Consider the following 18,176-nt stretch of genomic DNA (forward strand, 5'->3'; position numbering starts at 1 on the left):
ATAGAGCATTAAATCCCAAAGGAACGAGTTGCCAGAGACTTGGGGCCCAACAGTCATTGTCATTTTATAATTCAAATCTATCCTTGAAAATGTATCTTTCTGTTCATGGGCTTATATATTCACAATGACACTGACTTATGAAACTGGAAAGATGTTCTCATGACTAATCACCAATTAAATACTAATAAATATAGTAAATACAATGCATCCACTAAAACACACACACATACAAACAAAATACACCCCCCCTCTCTCTTTCTCTCCTTGTTCAGTCTGCTGAAACCATGCACCTCATTTCCATCACCTCTATAGCTTCAAACATAGTTGAGAGTTTTGTTGTTGTTTCATCTAGTTTCGATTAGTCATCATGATATGGCGAAGAGTTTATTTTTAGTGACAATCAGTAAGGTCCGTGCAGCAGTCTGCCTAGATTCCTGACATTTTTCTAATTGTTTTCTGCAAGATGACATGCGCAGAAGTCAGTGAAAACAGAAACAGTTGCTGAGTAGTTACCAGGGCACACATGCCCTCAGCTTCTTGTACTCATATCCATGTGCACATAATGAACCCACAAGTGTGTTCATACATCCACACACATGTATTTGAAAGTTCCCTCCAGAACTTAGATCTGACTGCCTTCCCCCCAAAATGATCTTCTGCTTTTTTCACAAAAGGCAACAAAAAGAAGCAAAAAAATAATTTCCAAGAGTAATAAAACAGATCAATGGATTTTTTAAATTCCAGCTTCTGAGCATGTGTGAATACACTCATTTTATCAGGTTTAGACAGGAAAGTTCATAAGGGCATGGAATTAAAAATCAAAAATTCTCCAGATGACATTAGGATCACCTTGATTGCCCCATTACATCTATAAAGAGGCATTTATACACAAGTATATTTTTTAGATTAAAAACAACAATTTATCATGAAACTGCTGTTTATCCAGCAAATTCTCTTTCTCTCTAAATTCCCTCCCCTTATCCCAGAAGATGCGGTGAAGAACTAAAATAAGAAAACCATAATTACGACCCCCATGCCTCCCCTAGTGTCAACCTAATTATCAGTGTCCCACCCCAAAACAATTACCTGTAAGAATGAAGGTCCTGATCATACACAAGAAAAATACAAAGATTAAGATCCCATTTAGACATAACTGCAATCTTTCATTTATAAGTGGCCTCCTAGTTTAATGGATTCAATGCCTTCTCATTCAAGAAGAATATATATATCGCTGGAGAGAGCAGTGATAAATGGTGCTGCCATGACCCTTAGGTTAGAGTAAAGAAATATCATAAAATAAATCTCAATCCTGGATACTCACCAATCCTGCAATGGGGGTAGGCAATCTATTGATCTTTTTAACAAGTCCGGGCTTTATAGCATTCAGCAACCTGTCATAAAAAAAGGCAAAATGTCAAGTGAGACATAAAGCAAGATGGATCACACAAATCACCTTTATCCCAAGCTACAGTGAAACTGCTGAATCGGAAAAGCAGGGAATTTAAAGTATGCTGTAAATCTCAATTATGTGTCTTCGTGCATACAAGTGAAGAGCATTGCTGACAATAAGTTAGTCTCGGGCAGGTGAAGTTTTAGAAAGTGCAAATGTTGGGAGGGCAGAAGAGATGGAGACTGGGAGGTATCTGAAGTGGAAGGAAAAGCTGGTGAGCTGGTTTGAGACTGAGAGGGAAGTGTCTAGGATTGAAGTCAGCTCCTAACACACAAGCAAGTCTTGTTCCCAATTCTCCTGGCAAAGGCAGGGATCTCTCCAGGGATGCACAAAGTTCAGAAACCAACATCTCCCTTTGCAAATAATTTGCCAAGACTAATTCTACCTCCAGACCTTTTTGCTCTTTGCGTCCAGTGGCTTGTTAAATGTGGTCGAGCTTCACTTAAAACAGGGAAAAATATGTTTAGCAAGAGGTTAACCAATCATGTCTTCAAGATTTAAAAGCCAGTTGACCACAATTCCCGAGGTACAAAAGATATTTGGGCAAAACATTCTCAGGGCAAAGGTTGAAATCATGTAAAAATGGTAATGCAAGCAAGGGAATGCAAAGAGAAACAACTACAACAGTTTATCTTCAGGAAATATCAGTTCAGAGTGAAAAGAAACAAGGCAGGAAGCTTGTAAATTAAAACATGACTGGCATCAGGTTGATGTGGTGGAACATAGCATTTACAAACTCAGTGGTTCACAGAGGAATAATTGAAGGCAAGGGGCTACAGAAGGGAAGCATTTATTCCCACAATCAGAAATTAAAGGAGAGGTAATCAGGTAAATTACCTCAGGTTATAGTGCAAAGAGAAACAAGGCAGGTGCTTAATTCAGGGATTAACAAACTATGACTCTGGACCCACATTTGTTCCAATGCCTGTTTTTGCAAATACTTGTACTAGAACACAGCCAAAGCCATTCAGGACATATTGTCTAAGACCGATTTTGTGCTACAACAGCAAAGCTGAGCTGTTATCACAGCAGAACTGAGTTGTAATGACAGAACATATGGCCAACCAAGCATACAATTTTTTACTATTGAACTCTTTGCACACACATGCACAAAATTGCCAATCTCTATTATAATTTATGTCATATGAGGTTGTAGTAGAACCTATGCATGATGATTTCTATAAATCAGTAACAAAGGAGTCTTTGAACTGATTTAGCCAATAATCTTGGGAGTCTGGCCTATCTGTGACACTGACACACTATAGTAATATTGAGAGATGTTCCTCCTGTGGTCATGACAGTTCGGCTATCCTGTTTTCATACCATGGGTTCATTTCCTGTTCTCTGTAACTTTCACCACAATTCCACCCTGCTGATGGACATGGTGATCTTTTCATGAGCTCATTTCTTGCCTGCCATAAATTTCAAGTTTCTTAAGTGTTTAGTTATCACTGGTTTTGGAACTACTGGTATTTCAACTTCAAAAGAACTTGTTCATTCTTCTCACTGATGCCAGAGAAAACTGAGGCTTGCTCTGAGTGAGGAACTTCCCTTAATGCTGATTAATGTACAAGCAGACCCCACAGAAAAATTTCTCAGACCAGTACAGCCCCCAAAGGCAGCATTTTAAGGTTAAAATAAAAGCATGTCCAAATTTTCTTCAAAACATAGTGTTTTAAGGTACAACATTCTTATTATACATCATTTCTCCTCACTAGTTCTTAATAAGGCTGTTATAAGCTGAATTTTGAAACAGTGGTAGTGCAGGAAGGTTTTCTTTTAAGAAGGAATTAAAGTATATCCAGTAAGATGTGTGGCCAGCCCTCCTATTATCATATTACATATTATGTAGCCCTGAGATTAGTTCCTGAAGGTAACCTTAAAGAAGTCTCAGAGAAAGCATACAAAGAGGCAACTAAATTTTTTTTAAAGACAGAAATCATAAGGGTTAGGAGAGAGCTCAAAGGCCTGGAACACATAATAGAATGCCACATCATGGTCCCATGAGCACTGAAGGAGCAACCCCCGAGCACAAAGCTGGAATTAGTCCTGAATAACGGCAGGTGTTTGAGTTTGTGTGTGGGGGGCAGGGAATGAAAGAAATAAAACAAAAGAAATATAACATGCACTGCCCTATACCATTATCAGTATATTTTGGAGGTGGAATTTACCCGTGGGAGTATTCTCTCTCTCTCTCTCTCTCTCTCTCTCTCTCTCTCTCTCTCTCTCTCTTTCTCTCTCTCCCCCTTTCCCCTCACCTCCTTTCTACTTTCTTTCTTCCTTTTTTTCGTGTGTGTGGGGGAGAGGTGGAGGGGGAATCACACATGATGTTGCTCAGGGTTTACTCCTGACTCTGTGCTCAGGGATCATTCCTGGTGGGCTCACAGGACCATATGGGGCGCAGAGACTGAGTCCAGGTAGACTCTGCTTACTGAGTCTGGGTGTGCAAGGAAAGCTCCACTTCACTATCACCCTTGCCAGGAGTATGCTTTAATACATGTGGACTTTTGTCATTTTTAACACCAAGGACTACATACTGCCAGGAAGGCAGTGCAGGAATGAATTGACTCTGGAGTTCTGTGGCTTGAACACAAACAGTGGCTTGAACATTCATTTGGGATGTAATTTTGGGTGAGTCTATTAACCTCAGCTTCCTCCACTATGAGACAGAAAGATATTGGTGCTCTGATCAATGCATACGTCTCACTGAGACTTGAATGTGATCGATTATATCAATACAGAGCATGGTGTTTAGTAAGTTCTTTACAAATATTTCTTTACTTTTACATGTATTTATTTACTCTAGTTCATGGGGCTGCACCCAGTGATGCTGGTGGTGACGGGGTAGGAAGGAGCCATGTAGTGCAGGGGATTGAATCAGGGCTGGCTGCATACAAGGCACATACCATAAGACCCATGCTACCTCCTGGGCTCCTGCTTTGATGTTTTAAAGTTTTTAATACTTTACTATATTCACCTTTTGTAGAATTATATTTATATGGCAGAAGTTGTGACATAACAATAATGCAAGCGCTGGTGTCTCCAAGTGCCACTGGGGTGGCCCAGGGACTGGTCCCTAGCACTGCAGGGTATGAGCAGAGCCACATCTTCAGCTCTGCTGTTGAATCTCTCACCCTCTTGGGGAAGAATCACCGAGAGGGCCCCCAGGCCTTGGGAGGCTCAAATAAAAACAAAACAAAACTCCATAATATTAGACCTTCATTAGAAAATGAAAGTGCAACAAAAATATATATGCCCAAATGTTTAACCACAAATTAAAAAAAAGTCAAAGTGCCCTTAAAATACCTGGAATAGTTTCAAGATCAAGGCAGCTGGGGTTTTCTCATGTAAACATTACCCCAGCTCCAGACATAGTTTACAGTACACAACAATAAAAGATAACATTGAATTCACATTGCAGAAATGCCCAACACCTGTTTATCTTGTGTTTTGTATTAAACTAAGGACAATTTTTGTATATATTTGAATCAGATGATAAGTCCAACAGCACAGAGCTATGATGAAGAGCCAAGGGAATTCACTTACAACTTTAGCCCAGACAAATAACTGACCTCCTATATAAATTAAAGTCTAATTTATCTTAAGTAAATACTTATTTGTAGTATGCTGCAAAGTGAGGAAGATGCTCTTTTACATATTACTGCTTTGGAGGTGTACTCTTGCCTGTCCCAGAGAGACAGATCAGATATTCATTTCACCTTTTTATGGTAAAAGAAAAGACTCAAACAAAAGTGAAGACTTACAAATGCATAGTTCATATGCAGTATGACCAAGACAACCCTCACTCCTAAGAAGGTCATTTTATAACACAGATTGGTGTTTTACAAAGTTCACCTTCAGTCTACAGCATCAAAGAACAACAACAATGAAAGCAAAAACAAACAGCAAAAAACAAAGACACCAAACCCCAGGCCCCATGAACACTCTACGCACCATTGAAGAATGTCAAAATGAGGTGGGAACAAAAGGTTAATGGGAGTAGATTTCTGCTGGGAGATAATTAAGTGTAAAATGTGTCATGTGTGTTTCATCCATGGAGGATCCCGAGTGTCATGGCAAGACACTCTTGAGGAGAAAGTAGTGATCATAAGTTTCCTGACCACTTACCAGCAATTTCCCCACAATGTAGTCTATGCTCCCAAACCCACAGCTATGAGGTATTAACAGGTTGTTTGCGCACTCTATCAGGTAGCAGTTGATACAGTTCATCTCTAGATATTCTGGGAGACTGGCATAATTCTAAACACACACACAAAGAAGTATTTGCACCAATTCATGTCTTCTGCTTTCGAAAGTATGAAGTAAGCTGAACTCTTTTCAGGTATTTATTTGTCCAGAAATTATTTACCCACTGTCAACTGTGTGTTGACACTCTAAAGAGTATCCACACAAAGGGCCAGAATGATAAAACAGTGGGTAGAGTGTTTGCCTTGTATGTCACTGACCCAGGTTCAACCTCTCACATGCCACCGCCTCTTCACGCCACCCCCCCCCCGCCCCGGTTTCCATATGGTCGTCTGAGCACTGCCAGGAGAAATACCTGAGTGCAGAGCCAGGAGTAACCCCTGAGCATTGCCAGGTATGGCCCCAAAACAAAAAGCAAAAAAAAAATTAATAAAATAAATGGTTAATAAAATAAATAGTATTCTATTCTAGAAGGCAGGTGTGAATGAGACAATATCCTGCTCTTTGGAACTTATCATCTTGGTATAAGTGAACAGAACTAGGGGACAGAAAAGAAATCAGCCAATAAGAAAGCTTCTAAGAAAAGCTGGAAGACAAGTCTAGGAACAGGCCATGGGGATGATACCTGAAAGGGTGTCCAGAAGGTCACACTGCTGACTGCTGCCCTAAATTTAAAAAATGGCATGATCCAAAGAAGAGTCTCCCCAAATGGGCAACTACTCCTGCAGGGCACCAGAATGACCCAGGGGTAGCATCAGCCTCAGTGCAAAGGACGGGGGCGCTTTCTATTTGGCCCCTAATAAAGAAAGATTTCCCAGGAATACTGAGTGATTTTTTTCTCTGAAAAGCTGGTGGTAGATTAACTAAGTTTGGGAACTTCTGAATCAAAGGTTCCAGGCAGACTGAACAGTTCCTAGAAAGGATGGGAGGTAGAAGTGTGCGCTTTTATATAATCAAGGGTCAGTGTACCCATGCAAGTTGACTGGAAGGAGGAGACATAAGATATGAGAGCAAGGTGAATGCAACATCCAAGCCGGGTAAGGTATTCACATCATCCTTTCCTTTCTTTTCCTTCCCTTCCCTTCCTTTTTCCTTTCCTTTTTCCTTTCCTTTTTCCTTTCCTTTCCTTTCCTTTCCTTTCCTTTCCTTTCCTTTCCTTTCCTTTCCTTTCCCTTTCTTTCTCTTTTCTAAACACAATGTACTTGGAAGCAAATCAAAAGATTTTAATGATGGAGACAGAGGTAATGTGCTTTGTAATTTTAAAATCTTACCATATGCCAATACATATAAACTTACTGTGTTTAGAAACAGTAAGGGAATAACAAATGGCCAACGGAAACAGTGTATGATGAGAGTTGGTCTACAGTATTTCCTATACCAAAGAGGAAGAAGGGGTGCATAAAAGAAGACCTGGGGACATTGGTGAAGGGACCTGCCACTCTGGCAGTAGGCATGATGTTGGAACAATATATGCATAAAACTTTGTTATTATCAGGACTATAAACCATGGTGCTTTATAAAAAGTGGGGGTGGGGAAGTGGGGGGAGGGACTGTAAAGATATTCTATGTACATAGAAAACTTGCTCATTAAAAATTATGGGCATCCAATAACCTCCACCAAAAAACTCCTAGAAACAATAGACTTGTATAGTAAAGTTGCAGGCTATAAAATCAATACCCAAAAGTCCATGGCTTTCCTATATGCAAACAGTGAGAGAGAGGAAAGCTATATGAAAAAATCAATCCCGTTCACAATTGTGCCCCAGAAAATCAAGTACCTAGGAATCAGCTTAACTAAGGAAGTAAAGGACCTGTACAAAGAAAACTGCAAAACGCTACTTCAGGAAATAAAAGAGGACATGAGGAAATGGAAAGACATCCCCTGCTCATGGGTCGGGAGACTTAACATTGTCAAAATGGCAATACTACCGAAAGCACTGTATAAATTCAATGCAATTCCTATAAGGATACCCATGACATTCTTCAAAGAAATGGAGCAAACGCTCCTGAAATTTATATGGAACAATAAGCCCCCACGAATAGCTAAAGCAATTCTTGGGAAAAAGAAAATGGGAGGAATCAACCTCCCTAACTTCAAACTTTACTACAAAGCAGCAATAATCAAAACAGCATGGTACAGGAACAAAGGCAGAACTGCAGACCAATGGAACAGAGTTGAATACACTGACATCTCCCCTCAATCATATTATCATCTAATCTTTGATAAAGGTGAAGAAATGTGAAGTGGAGTAAGGAAAGCCTCTTTAACAAATTGTGCTGGCATCACTGGACGGCTACATGCAAAAAAATGGGCTCAGAACTCTGCCTAACACCATGTACAAAAGTAAGATCGAAATGGATTAAAGACCTCAACATCAGACCAGAAACCATAAGGTACATTGAAGACAAAGTTGGCAAAACCCTCCATGACATTGAAGCTAATGGTATCTTCAAAGATGCCACACCACTGGCCGAGCAAGTGAAAACAGAGATAGATAAATGGGACTATCTTAAACTAAGAAGCTTCTGCACCTCCAAAGAAACAGTAACCAAAATACAAAGACAGTCTACAGAATGGGAAAGGATATTCGCCGAATACACATCTGACAAGGGGTTGATATACAGGATATACAAAATACTGGTTGAACTCCACAAGAAGAAAACATCCAACCCCATCCAAAAATGGGGCAATGAAATGAACAGAAACTTTCTCAAAGAAGAAATCTGAATGGCAAAAAAGCACATGAGAAAATGCTCTACATCATTAATCATTAGGGAAATGCAGATCAAAACCACAATGAGATACCATCTCACACCTCACAGACTGGCCCACATTCAAAAGAACAAAAGCACCCGGTGCTGGCACGGATGTGGCGAGAAAGGGACACTCCTTCACTGTTGGTGGGAATGTCGACTGGTTCAGCCCTTCTGGAAAACAGTATGGACGATTCTCAAAAAATTAGAAATTGAGCTCCCATTTGACCCAGCGATACCACTCCTGGGAATATATCCCAGAGAGGCAAAATGTGTAGCCGAAGTGACATCTGCACTTGTTTGTTCATTGCAGCACTCTTTACAGTAGCCAGAAACTGGAAGAGACCTGAGTGCCCAAGAACAGATGACTGGTTAAAGAAACTTTGGTACATCTACACAATGGAGTACTATGTAGCTCTTAGAAAAGATGAAGTCATGAAATTTACATACAAGTGGTACAATATGGAAAGTATCATGCTAAGCGAAATGAGTCAGAAAGAGAGGGATAGACATAGAAAGATTGCATTCATCTGGGGGATATAAAATAACAAAATATGAGATTAATACCCAAGAATAGCTGAGATCAACACCAGGAGGATTACTCCATAGCTTAGAGGCCAGCCGGGTATTCTAGGGGAAAGGACAGTTCAGATAGAAAAGGGAACACCAAATGGAGGGTGTTTGGAGGATCCTCCCAGGAGGGGAGATGCAGGTTGAAAGTAGACTGGACTGAACATGTTTGCCACTCAATGCCTCTTTTGCTGATCACAACACCCAAAAGGAGAGAGAGAACAAAAGGGAATGCCCTGCCACAGTGGCAGGGGGGGATGGGGGGATGGGGGGGTTGGGGGGAGGGGTATTATCCTGGTGGTGGAAAATGGGCACTGGTGGAGGGATGGGTATTTGATCATGGTATGACCGAAATCCAAGCACAAAAATTTGTAAATCTACAACTGTACCTCATGGTGTTTCACTAATAAAAAAAAAAATTATGGGCATCAGCAACTATGGATAAAGAAACATCCTACTTACAACAGCTTGTTGAAGAGAAACATGCAGAGAATTTGAAGTACCTGGTCCAGTTTGACCATGTAAATCTAATATTTAGTGGCTATGTGTGACAGGAAAGTCAATCACTTGATCAGGGACTCCAATTTCCCTTTAATAAAATGGGAATATGAAAATTCTGCCTTTTGTTCAGGATTGTGGCCAGGAGCTAGGATGCACGTGTCTGTGTGCATGTGTATGGGTGCGTGTGTGTGTGTGTGTGTGCACGTGCGCACATGCCCGCGTGTGCGCCTGAGTATGTGTTGGGTCGCCAGCATTTACTAAATGGAAAATGACGTCTTCACACTCAGCGTCTACTGAGCATGTTCTTTCTTGCTAGATAGGTTAGTTATTTTAGTTTCAGCTTTTCCATTGTTTCCATTGTGTGGCCATCTGCCAAGGACTAAAATAAGTTTTACTTATTTTCTGTTTCTGGCCACTTCTGGATAAAAATCTCACATAAATGAATCAAGTCAACAAACATACATGACTTGCCTAACATAGGTCTAGTGAGAAACAACGAGAAATAGGAAGCAAAGTTCAGATTAGGATAATCCTCAGTTATGAAAGAATGCTAATGGCAGGTACAGCCCGCCCCCGAGGGCCTGGGTTCCTCTCTGGGCACGCGCAGCTAGAAACAGCCCCGAGACAGCCGGTTTTCAACCCCTGAGCCGCGTGGGACGGGCACAGAGGCCCAGCTCTGGGCAACAAAGCTGAACGGCTCCAATTCCAACAGGTACAGCCCGCCCCCAAGGGCCTGGGTTCCTCTCTGGGCACGCGCAGCTAGAAACAGCCCCGAGACAGCCGGTTTTCAACCCCTGAGCCGCGTGGGACGGGCACAGAGGCCCAGCTCTGGGCAACAAAGCTGAACGGCTCCAATTCCAACAGGTACAGCCCGCCCCCGAGGGCCTGGGTTCCTCTCTGGGCACGCGCAGCTAGAAACAGCCCCGAGACAGCCGGTTTTCAACCCCTGAGCCGCGTGGGACGGGCACAGAGGCCCAGCTCTGGGCAACAAAGCTGAACGGCTCCAATTCCAACAGGTACAGCCCGCCCCCAAGGGCCTGGGTTCCTCTCTGGGCACGCGCAGCTAGAAACAGCCCCGAGACAGCCGGTTTTCAACCCCTGAGCCGCGTGGGACGGGCACAGAGGCCCAGCTCTGGGCAACAAAGCTGAACGGCTCCAATTCCAACAGGTACAGCCCGCCCCCAAGGGCCTGGGTTCCTCTCTGGGCACGCGCAGCTAGAAACAGCCCCGAGACAGCCGGTTTTCAACCCCTGAGCCGCGTGGGACGGGCACAGAGGCCCAGCTCTGGGCAACAAAGCTGAACGGCTCCAATTCCAACAGGTACAGCCCGCCCCCAAGGGCCTGGGTTCCTCTCTGGGCACGCGCAGCTAGAAACAGCCCCGAGACAGCCGGTTTTCAACCCCTGAGCCGCGTGGGACGGGCACAGAGGCCCAGCTCTGGGCAACAAAGCTGAACGGCTCCAATTCCAACAGGTACAGCCCGCCCCCGAGGGCCTGGGTTCCTCTCTGGGCACGCGCAGCTAGAAACAGCCCCGAGACAGCCGGTTTTCAACCCCTGAGCCGCGTGGGACGGGCACAGAGGCCCAGCTCTGGGCAACAAAGCTGAACGGCTCCAATTCCAACAGGTACAGCCCGCCCCCAAGGGCCTGGGTTCCTCTCTGGGCACGCGCAGCTAGAAACAGCCCCGAGACAGCCGGTTTTCAACCCCTGAGCCGCGTGGGACGGGCACAGAGGCCCAGCTCTGGGCAACAAAGCTGAACGGCTCCAATTCCAACAGGTACAGCCCGCCCCCGAGGGCCTGGGTTCCTCTCTGGGCACGCGCAGCTAGAAACAGCCCCGAGACAGCCGGTTTTCAACCCCTGAGCCGCGTGGGACGGGCACAGAGGCCCAGCTCTGGGCAACAAAGCTGAACGGCTCCAATTCCAACAGGTACAGCCCGCCCCCGAGGGCCTGGGTTCCTCTCTGGGCACGCGCAGCTAGAAACAGCCCCGAGACAGCCGGTTTTCAACCCCTGAGCCGCGTGGGACGGGCACAGAGGCCCAGCTCTGGGCAACAAAGCTGAACGGCTCCAATTCCAACAGGTACAGCCCGCCCCCAAGGGCCTGGGTTCCTCTCTGGGCACGCGCAGCTAGAAACAGCCCCGAGACAGCCGGTTTTCAACCCCTGAGCCGCGTGGGACGGGCACAGAGGCCCAGCTCTGGGCAACAAAGCTGAACGGCTCCAATTCCAACAGGTACAGCCCGCCCCCGAGGGCCTGGGTTCCTCTCTGGGCACGCGCAGCTAGAAACAGCCCCGAGACAGCCGGTTTTCAACCCCTGAGCCGCGTGGGACGGGCACAGAGGCCCAGCTCTGGGCAACAAAGCTGAACGGCTCCAATTCCAACAGGTACAGCCCGCCCCCAAGGGCCTGGGTTCCTCTCTGGGCACGCGCAGCTAGAAACAGCCCCGAGACAGCCGGTTTTCAACCCCTGAGCCGCGTGGGACGGGCACAGAGGCCCAGCTCTGGGCAACAAAGCTGAACGGCTCCAATTCCAACAGGTACAGCCCGCCCCCGAGGGCCTGGGTTCCTCTCTGGGCACGCGCAGCTAGAAACAGCCCCGAGACAGCCGGTTTTCAACCCCTGAGCCGCGTGGGACGGGCACAGAGGCCCAGCTCTGGGCAACAAAGCTGAAGGGCTCCAATTCCAACAGGTACAGCCCGCCCCCAAGGGCCTGGGTTCCTCTCTGGGCACGCGCAGCTAGAAACAGCCCCGAGACAGCCGGTTTTCAACCCCTGAGCCGCGTGGGACGGGCACAGAGGCCCAGCTCTGGGCAACAAAGCTGAACGGCTCCAATTCCAACAGGTACAGCCCGCCCCCGAGGGCCTGGGTTCCTCTCTGGGCACGCGCAGCTAGAAACAGCCCCGAGACAGCCGGTTTTCAACCCCTGAGCCGCGTGGGACGGGCACAGAGGCCCAGCTCTGGGCAACAAAGCTGAACGGCTCCAATTCCAACAGGTACAGCCCGCCCCCAAGGGCCTGGGTTCCTCTCTGGGCACGCGCAGCTAGAAACAGCCCCGAGACAGCCGGTTTTCAACCCCTGAGCCGCGTGGGACGGGCACAGAGGCCCAGCTCTGGGCAACAAAGCTGAACGGCTCCAATTCCAACAGGTACAGCCCGCCCCCGAGGGCCTGGGTTCCTCTCTGGGCACGCGCAGCTAGAAACAGCCCCGAGACAGCCGGTTTTCAACCCCTGAGCCGCGTGGGACGGGCACAGAGGCCCAGCTCTGGGCAACAAAGCTGAACGGCTCCAATTCCAACAGGTACAGCCCGCCCCCAAGGGCCTGGGTTCCTCTCTGGGCACGCGCAGCTAGAAACAGCCCCGAGACAGCCGGTTTTCAACCCCTGAGCCGCGTGGGACGGGCACAGAGGCCCAGCTCTGGGCAACAAAGCTGAACGGCTCCAATTCCAAACAGGAGACATTCCCAACTCCTCGCCCAGTGCCAGGGACTGTTTCCGGAGCCGCGGCCGCTAACGCGGCCGCGAAATATTTTCCCACTATATATGCCATAGGAACCATAAGCTAACTTCTTAGATGGAAACTTCTCTATTTTAGCTCAGCCACTAGAAATACAGTTGCCAATAACTCATAAGCCTATCTTAACTCACACTGCATATCAAGCAGAATAGTAACACTGAACGTGAAGGACTAAACCACACCTCTCACAATGGTAAAGCAACGCAAAAGCCCACCAAACATTCATATTGAAGAGTCTAGCCCAGATGACACCAACAGTACTGTAGTGTTAGACAACCTCTCTGACAAGGAATTCAGAAGGGAGCTACTTAGGATGCTTAGGGAATTAAAAGAAACAATGGAAAGCAATGCCAATAGAAGACAAGAGGATCTGAAGGCAGAAATGAGGAAAATGCAATCAGAAATGTCAGACCTGAAAAATCTCGTAGGCGAATTGAAAAGCTCAGTGGAAGGCCTCAGCAGCAGAGTAACAGCGGCTGAGAACAGAATCAGTGAGCTCGAAGATGAAGTTCAGAGACTCTCCCGAAAAGAGCAGAAAATGGAAAAGAGACTCACAATTCGGGAACAGATGGCAAGAGAAGATCGTGATGAAGCCAAGAGGGGTAACATAAGAATTATTGGAGTCCCAGAGGGACAGGAAGAAAACCTCGATGAAGAAGAAACTGTCAAAGAAATCATTGCTACAACATTTCCAGAGCTGAAGAAAACTTGTGACCACATTCAGGAGGCCCGAAGGGTACCAGCTAGAAGAAATCCGAATAAAAGTACCCCAAGACACATTCTGATCAAAATGACCAAAACCTTAGACAGAGACAAAATTCTGAAAGCAGCAAGATCGAAGAAAGAAATCTCTTACAAAGGAGCATCCTTAAAATTCACAGCTGATTTTTCTGATGAAACCCTCAGGGCCCGAAAACAGTGGTGGGACATAGTAAAAAAACTCAATGAAATAAATGCCTCCCCCAAAATACTTTTCCCAGCAAGACTCTCATTCATAATAGAAGGAACAACACACAGTTTCACAGACAAACAACAGCTAAGGAACTTCATAGACTCAAAACCATGGGTACAAGAACAACTAAATGGGCTACTTTAAGGCAAGAAAGGCCCCTCAAATACACCCAATTTTAACATAACAATGGGACAAAATCCCATAACAATAATCTCTCTCAATGTCAATGGGCTAAACGCACCAATTAAAAGACATAGAGTGGCAGGATGGATTAGAAAATTGAACCCAACATTCTGCTGCCTGCAAGAAACGCATCTCAATAGTCAAAGCAAACACAGACTCAGAGTCAAAGGCTGGAAAACAATCCTACAGGCAAACAGCTCCCATAAAAAAGCTGGGGTAGCCATCCTTATATCAGACCACATTGATTTCAGAGTGAGGAAGGTCATAAGAGACAGTGAAGGCCATTACTTATTGATCAGAGGATCTGTACAACAGGAAGAACTTACAATAATAAATGTATATGCACCTAATGAGAGACCAGCAAAGTACTTAAAACAACTACTCATAGATTTGGAAAAAGACATCAATAGCAACACAATACTAGTGGGAGACTTCAACACTGCTTTGTCACCTCTTGATAGATCAACCAGACTCAAGCTTAGCAAGGACATACTTCATTTGAGGGAAACAATGGAAGAAAGGGACTTAGTAGATATATACAGGACACTTCATCCACAAAAAGCTGAATACACATTCTTCTCAAGCGTACATGGAACATTCTCCAAGATAGACCACATGCTGAGCCACAAAACATGCCTCCATAAAATTAAGAAGGTAGAGATTGTATCAACAATCTTCTCAGACCATAATGCGCTGAAATTAGAAGTAAATCACACACAAAAACAGAAAACTAAATCAAACACCTGGAAATTAAACAGTGCACTATTGAACAACAAGTGGATTAGACAGGAAATCAAAGAGGAAATCAAAAGATTCCTAGAAACGAATGAAAATGAGAACACGAGTTACCAAAACTTATGGGACACAGCAAAGGCTGTGTTAAGAGGAAAGTTTATAGCTCTACAAGCATTCCTCAGGAAGGAGGAGCGAGCACACATAAGTAACCTAACCTCACAGCTTAAGAGCTTGGAGAAGGACCAAAAAAAGGAGCACAACCCGAACAGGAGAAAGGAAATAATAAAACTCAGAGCAGAGATTAACGAGATGGAAACCCAAAAAACAATACGAAAGATCAATGAAACCAAGAGCTGGTTCTTTGAGAAAATTAACAAGATCGATAAGCCTCTAGCAAAACTCACAAAGAAAGGGAGAGAGAAAACCCTAATAAACCGAATCAGAAATGAAAAGGGGGTCATTACAACAGAAACCACAGAAATTCAGAGGATCCTCAGGGAGTACTTTGAGAAGCTTTATGCCACGGAACATCAAAACCTCGAGGAAATGGATAAATTCCTAGACTCCTACAGACTCCCAAGGCTGAACCAAGAAGACCTGGAATACCTGAACAGACCTATCACCATCAAGGAAATTGAAATGGTAATAAAAAGTCTCCCCAAGCACAAAAGTCCTGGCCCGGATGGATTCACTAGTGAATTCTTCCAAATCTTTAAAGAGGACTTACTCCCAATACTCTTTAAGCTTTTCCACGAAATTGAAATATCAAAAACACTTCCAAACAGTTTCTACGAAGCAAATATCACACTGATACCAAAAGCAGACAGAGATACCACAAAGAAAGAGAATTACAGGCCGATATCCCTGATGAACACAGATGCAAAGATCCTCAACAAACTACTAGCAAATAGAATCCAACTACTCATCAAAAAGATCATACACCATGACCAAGTAGGATTCATCCCAGGGATGCAAGGATGGTTCAACATTCGGAAATCAATCAACATAATCCACCATATCAACAAAAGAAAAGATAAAAAGCATATGATCATATCAATAGATGCAGAGAAAGCATTTGATAAGATCCAGCACCCCTTTATGATGAAAACCCTAGCCAAAATGGGTATAGAGGGGACCTTCCTCAACATAATTAAAGCCATCTACCACAAGCCTACAGCAAGCATCATCCTCAATGGGGAAAAACTGAGAGCCTTCCCTCTAAGATCAGGGACGAGACAGGGATGCCCACTCTCTCCACTGCTGTTCAATATAGTACTGGAAGTACTTGCAATAGCGATTAGGCAGGAAAAAGATATTAAGGGCATTCAGGTAGGAAAGGAAGAAATCAAGCTCTCACTATTCGCAGATGATATGATACTCTACTTAGAGAACCCAATAACTTCCACCAAAAAACTCTTAGAAACAATAGACTCGTATAGTAAAGTTGCAGGTTATAAAATCAATACCCAAAAGTCCATGGCTTTCCTATATGCAAACAGTGAGAGAGAAGAAAGCAACATGAAAAAAACAATCCCATTCACAATTGTGCCCCAGAAAATCAAGTACCTAGGAATCAGCTTAACTAAGGAAGTAAAGGACCTGTACAAAGAAAACTACAAAACGCTACTTCAGGAAATAAAAGAGGACATGAAGAAATGGAAAGATATCCCCTGCTCATGGGTCGGGAGACTTAACATTGTCAAAATGGCAATACTACCGAAAGCATTGTATAAATTCAATGCAATACCTATAAGGATACCCATGACATTCTTCAAAGAAATGGAGCAAACACTCTTGAAATTTATATGGAACAATAAGCCCCCACGAATAGCTAAAGCAATTCTTGGGAAAAAGAAAATGGGAGGAATCAACCTCCCGAACTTCAAATTGTACTACAAAGCAGTAATAATTAAAACAGCATGGTACTGGAACAAAGGCAGAACTGCAGACCAATGGAACAGGGTTGAATACACTGACATCTCTCCTCAATCATATGCTCATCTAATCTTTGATAAAGGTGCAAGTAATGTGAAGTGGAGTAAGGAAAGCCTCTTTAATAAATTGTGTTGGCATCACTGGACGGCTACATGCAAAAAAATAGGCTCAGAACTCTGCCTAACACCATGTACAAAAGTAAGATCAAAATGGATTAAAGACCTCAACATCAGACCAGAAACCATAAGGTACATTGAAGATAAAGTTGGCAAAACCCTCCATGACATTGAAGCTAATGGTATCTTCAAAGATGCCACGCCACTGGCCGAGCAAGTGAAAACAGAGATAGATAAATGGGACTATCTTAAACTAAGAAGCTTCTGCACCTCCAAAGAAACAGTGACCAAAATACAAAGACAGTCTACAGAATGGGAAAGGATATTCACCGAATACACATCTGACAAGGGGTTGATATCCAGGATATACAAAATACTGGTTAAACTCCACAAGAAGAAAACATCCAACCCCATCCAAAAATGGGGCAATGAAATGAACAGAAACTTTCTCAAAGAAGAAATCCGAATGGCAAAAAAGCACATGAGAAAATGCTCTACATCATTAATCATCAGGGAGATGCAGATCAAAACCACAATGAGATACCATCTCACACCTCAGAGACTGGCCCACATTCAAAAGAACAAAAGCAACCGATGCTGGCGTGGATGTGGCGAGAAAGGGACACTCCTTCACTGTTGGTGGGAATGTCCACTGGTTCAGCCCTTCTGGAAAACAGTATGGACGATTCTCAAAAAATTAGAAATTGAGCTCCCATTTGACCCAGCAATACCACTCCTGGGAATATATCCCAGAGAGGCAAAAATGTATAGTCGAAGTGACATCTGCACTTGTTTGTTCATTGCAGCCCTCTTTACAATAGCCAGAAACTGGAAGAAACCTGAATGCCCAAGAACAGATGACTGGTTAAAGAAACTTTGGTACATCTACACAATGGAGTACTATGTAGCTCTTAGAAAAGATGAAGTCATGAAATTTACATACAAGTGGTACAATATGGAAAGTATCATGCTAAGCGAAATGAGTCAGAAAGAGAGGGATAGACATAGAAAGATTGCATTCATCTGGGGGATATAAAGTAACAAAGTATGAGATTAATACCCAAGAATAGCTGAGATCAGCACCAGGAGGATTACTCCATAACTTAGAGGCCAGCCGGGTATCCTAGAGGAAAGGGCTATTCAGATAGAGAAGGGAGCACCAAATAAAGGATGTTTGGAGGATCCTCACAGGAGGGGAGATGCATGTCGAAAGTAGACTATGGACTGAACATGTTTGCCACTCAATGCCTCTTTTGCAGACCA

General features: G+C 44.3%; 1 protein-coding gene across 12 annotated transcripts in view; it reads right to left on the reverse strand.

Annotated features, from left to right (window-relative positions):
• Positions 1 to 18,176, reverse strand: part of LIMCH1 (LIM and calponin homology domains 1) — a 394,191-nt gene that overhangs the window by 204,901 nt on the left and 171,114 nt on the right. For all 12 annotated transcript variants that reach the window (XM_056125512.1, XM_056125510.1, XM_056125501.1 and 9 more), the window contains exon 3: positions 1,322 to 1,391. In XM_056125512.1, the coding sequence (XP_055981487.1) occupies positions 1,322 to 1,391 (70 nt within the window). The remainder of the gene's footprint in view (positions 1 to 1,321; positions 1,392 to 18,176) is intronic.

The sequence above is a fragment of the Sorex fumeus genome, unplaced genomic scaffold (assembly GCF_029834395.1).
Source record: "Sorex fumeus unplaced genomic scaffold, SorFum_2.1 ptg000055l, whole genome shotgun sequence".
Classification (NCBI taxonomy): domain Eukaryota; kingdom Metazoa; phylum Chordata; class Mammalia; order Eulipotyphla; family Soricidae; genus Sorex; species Sorex fumeus.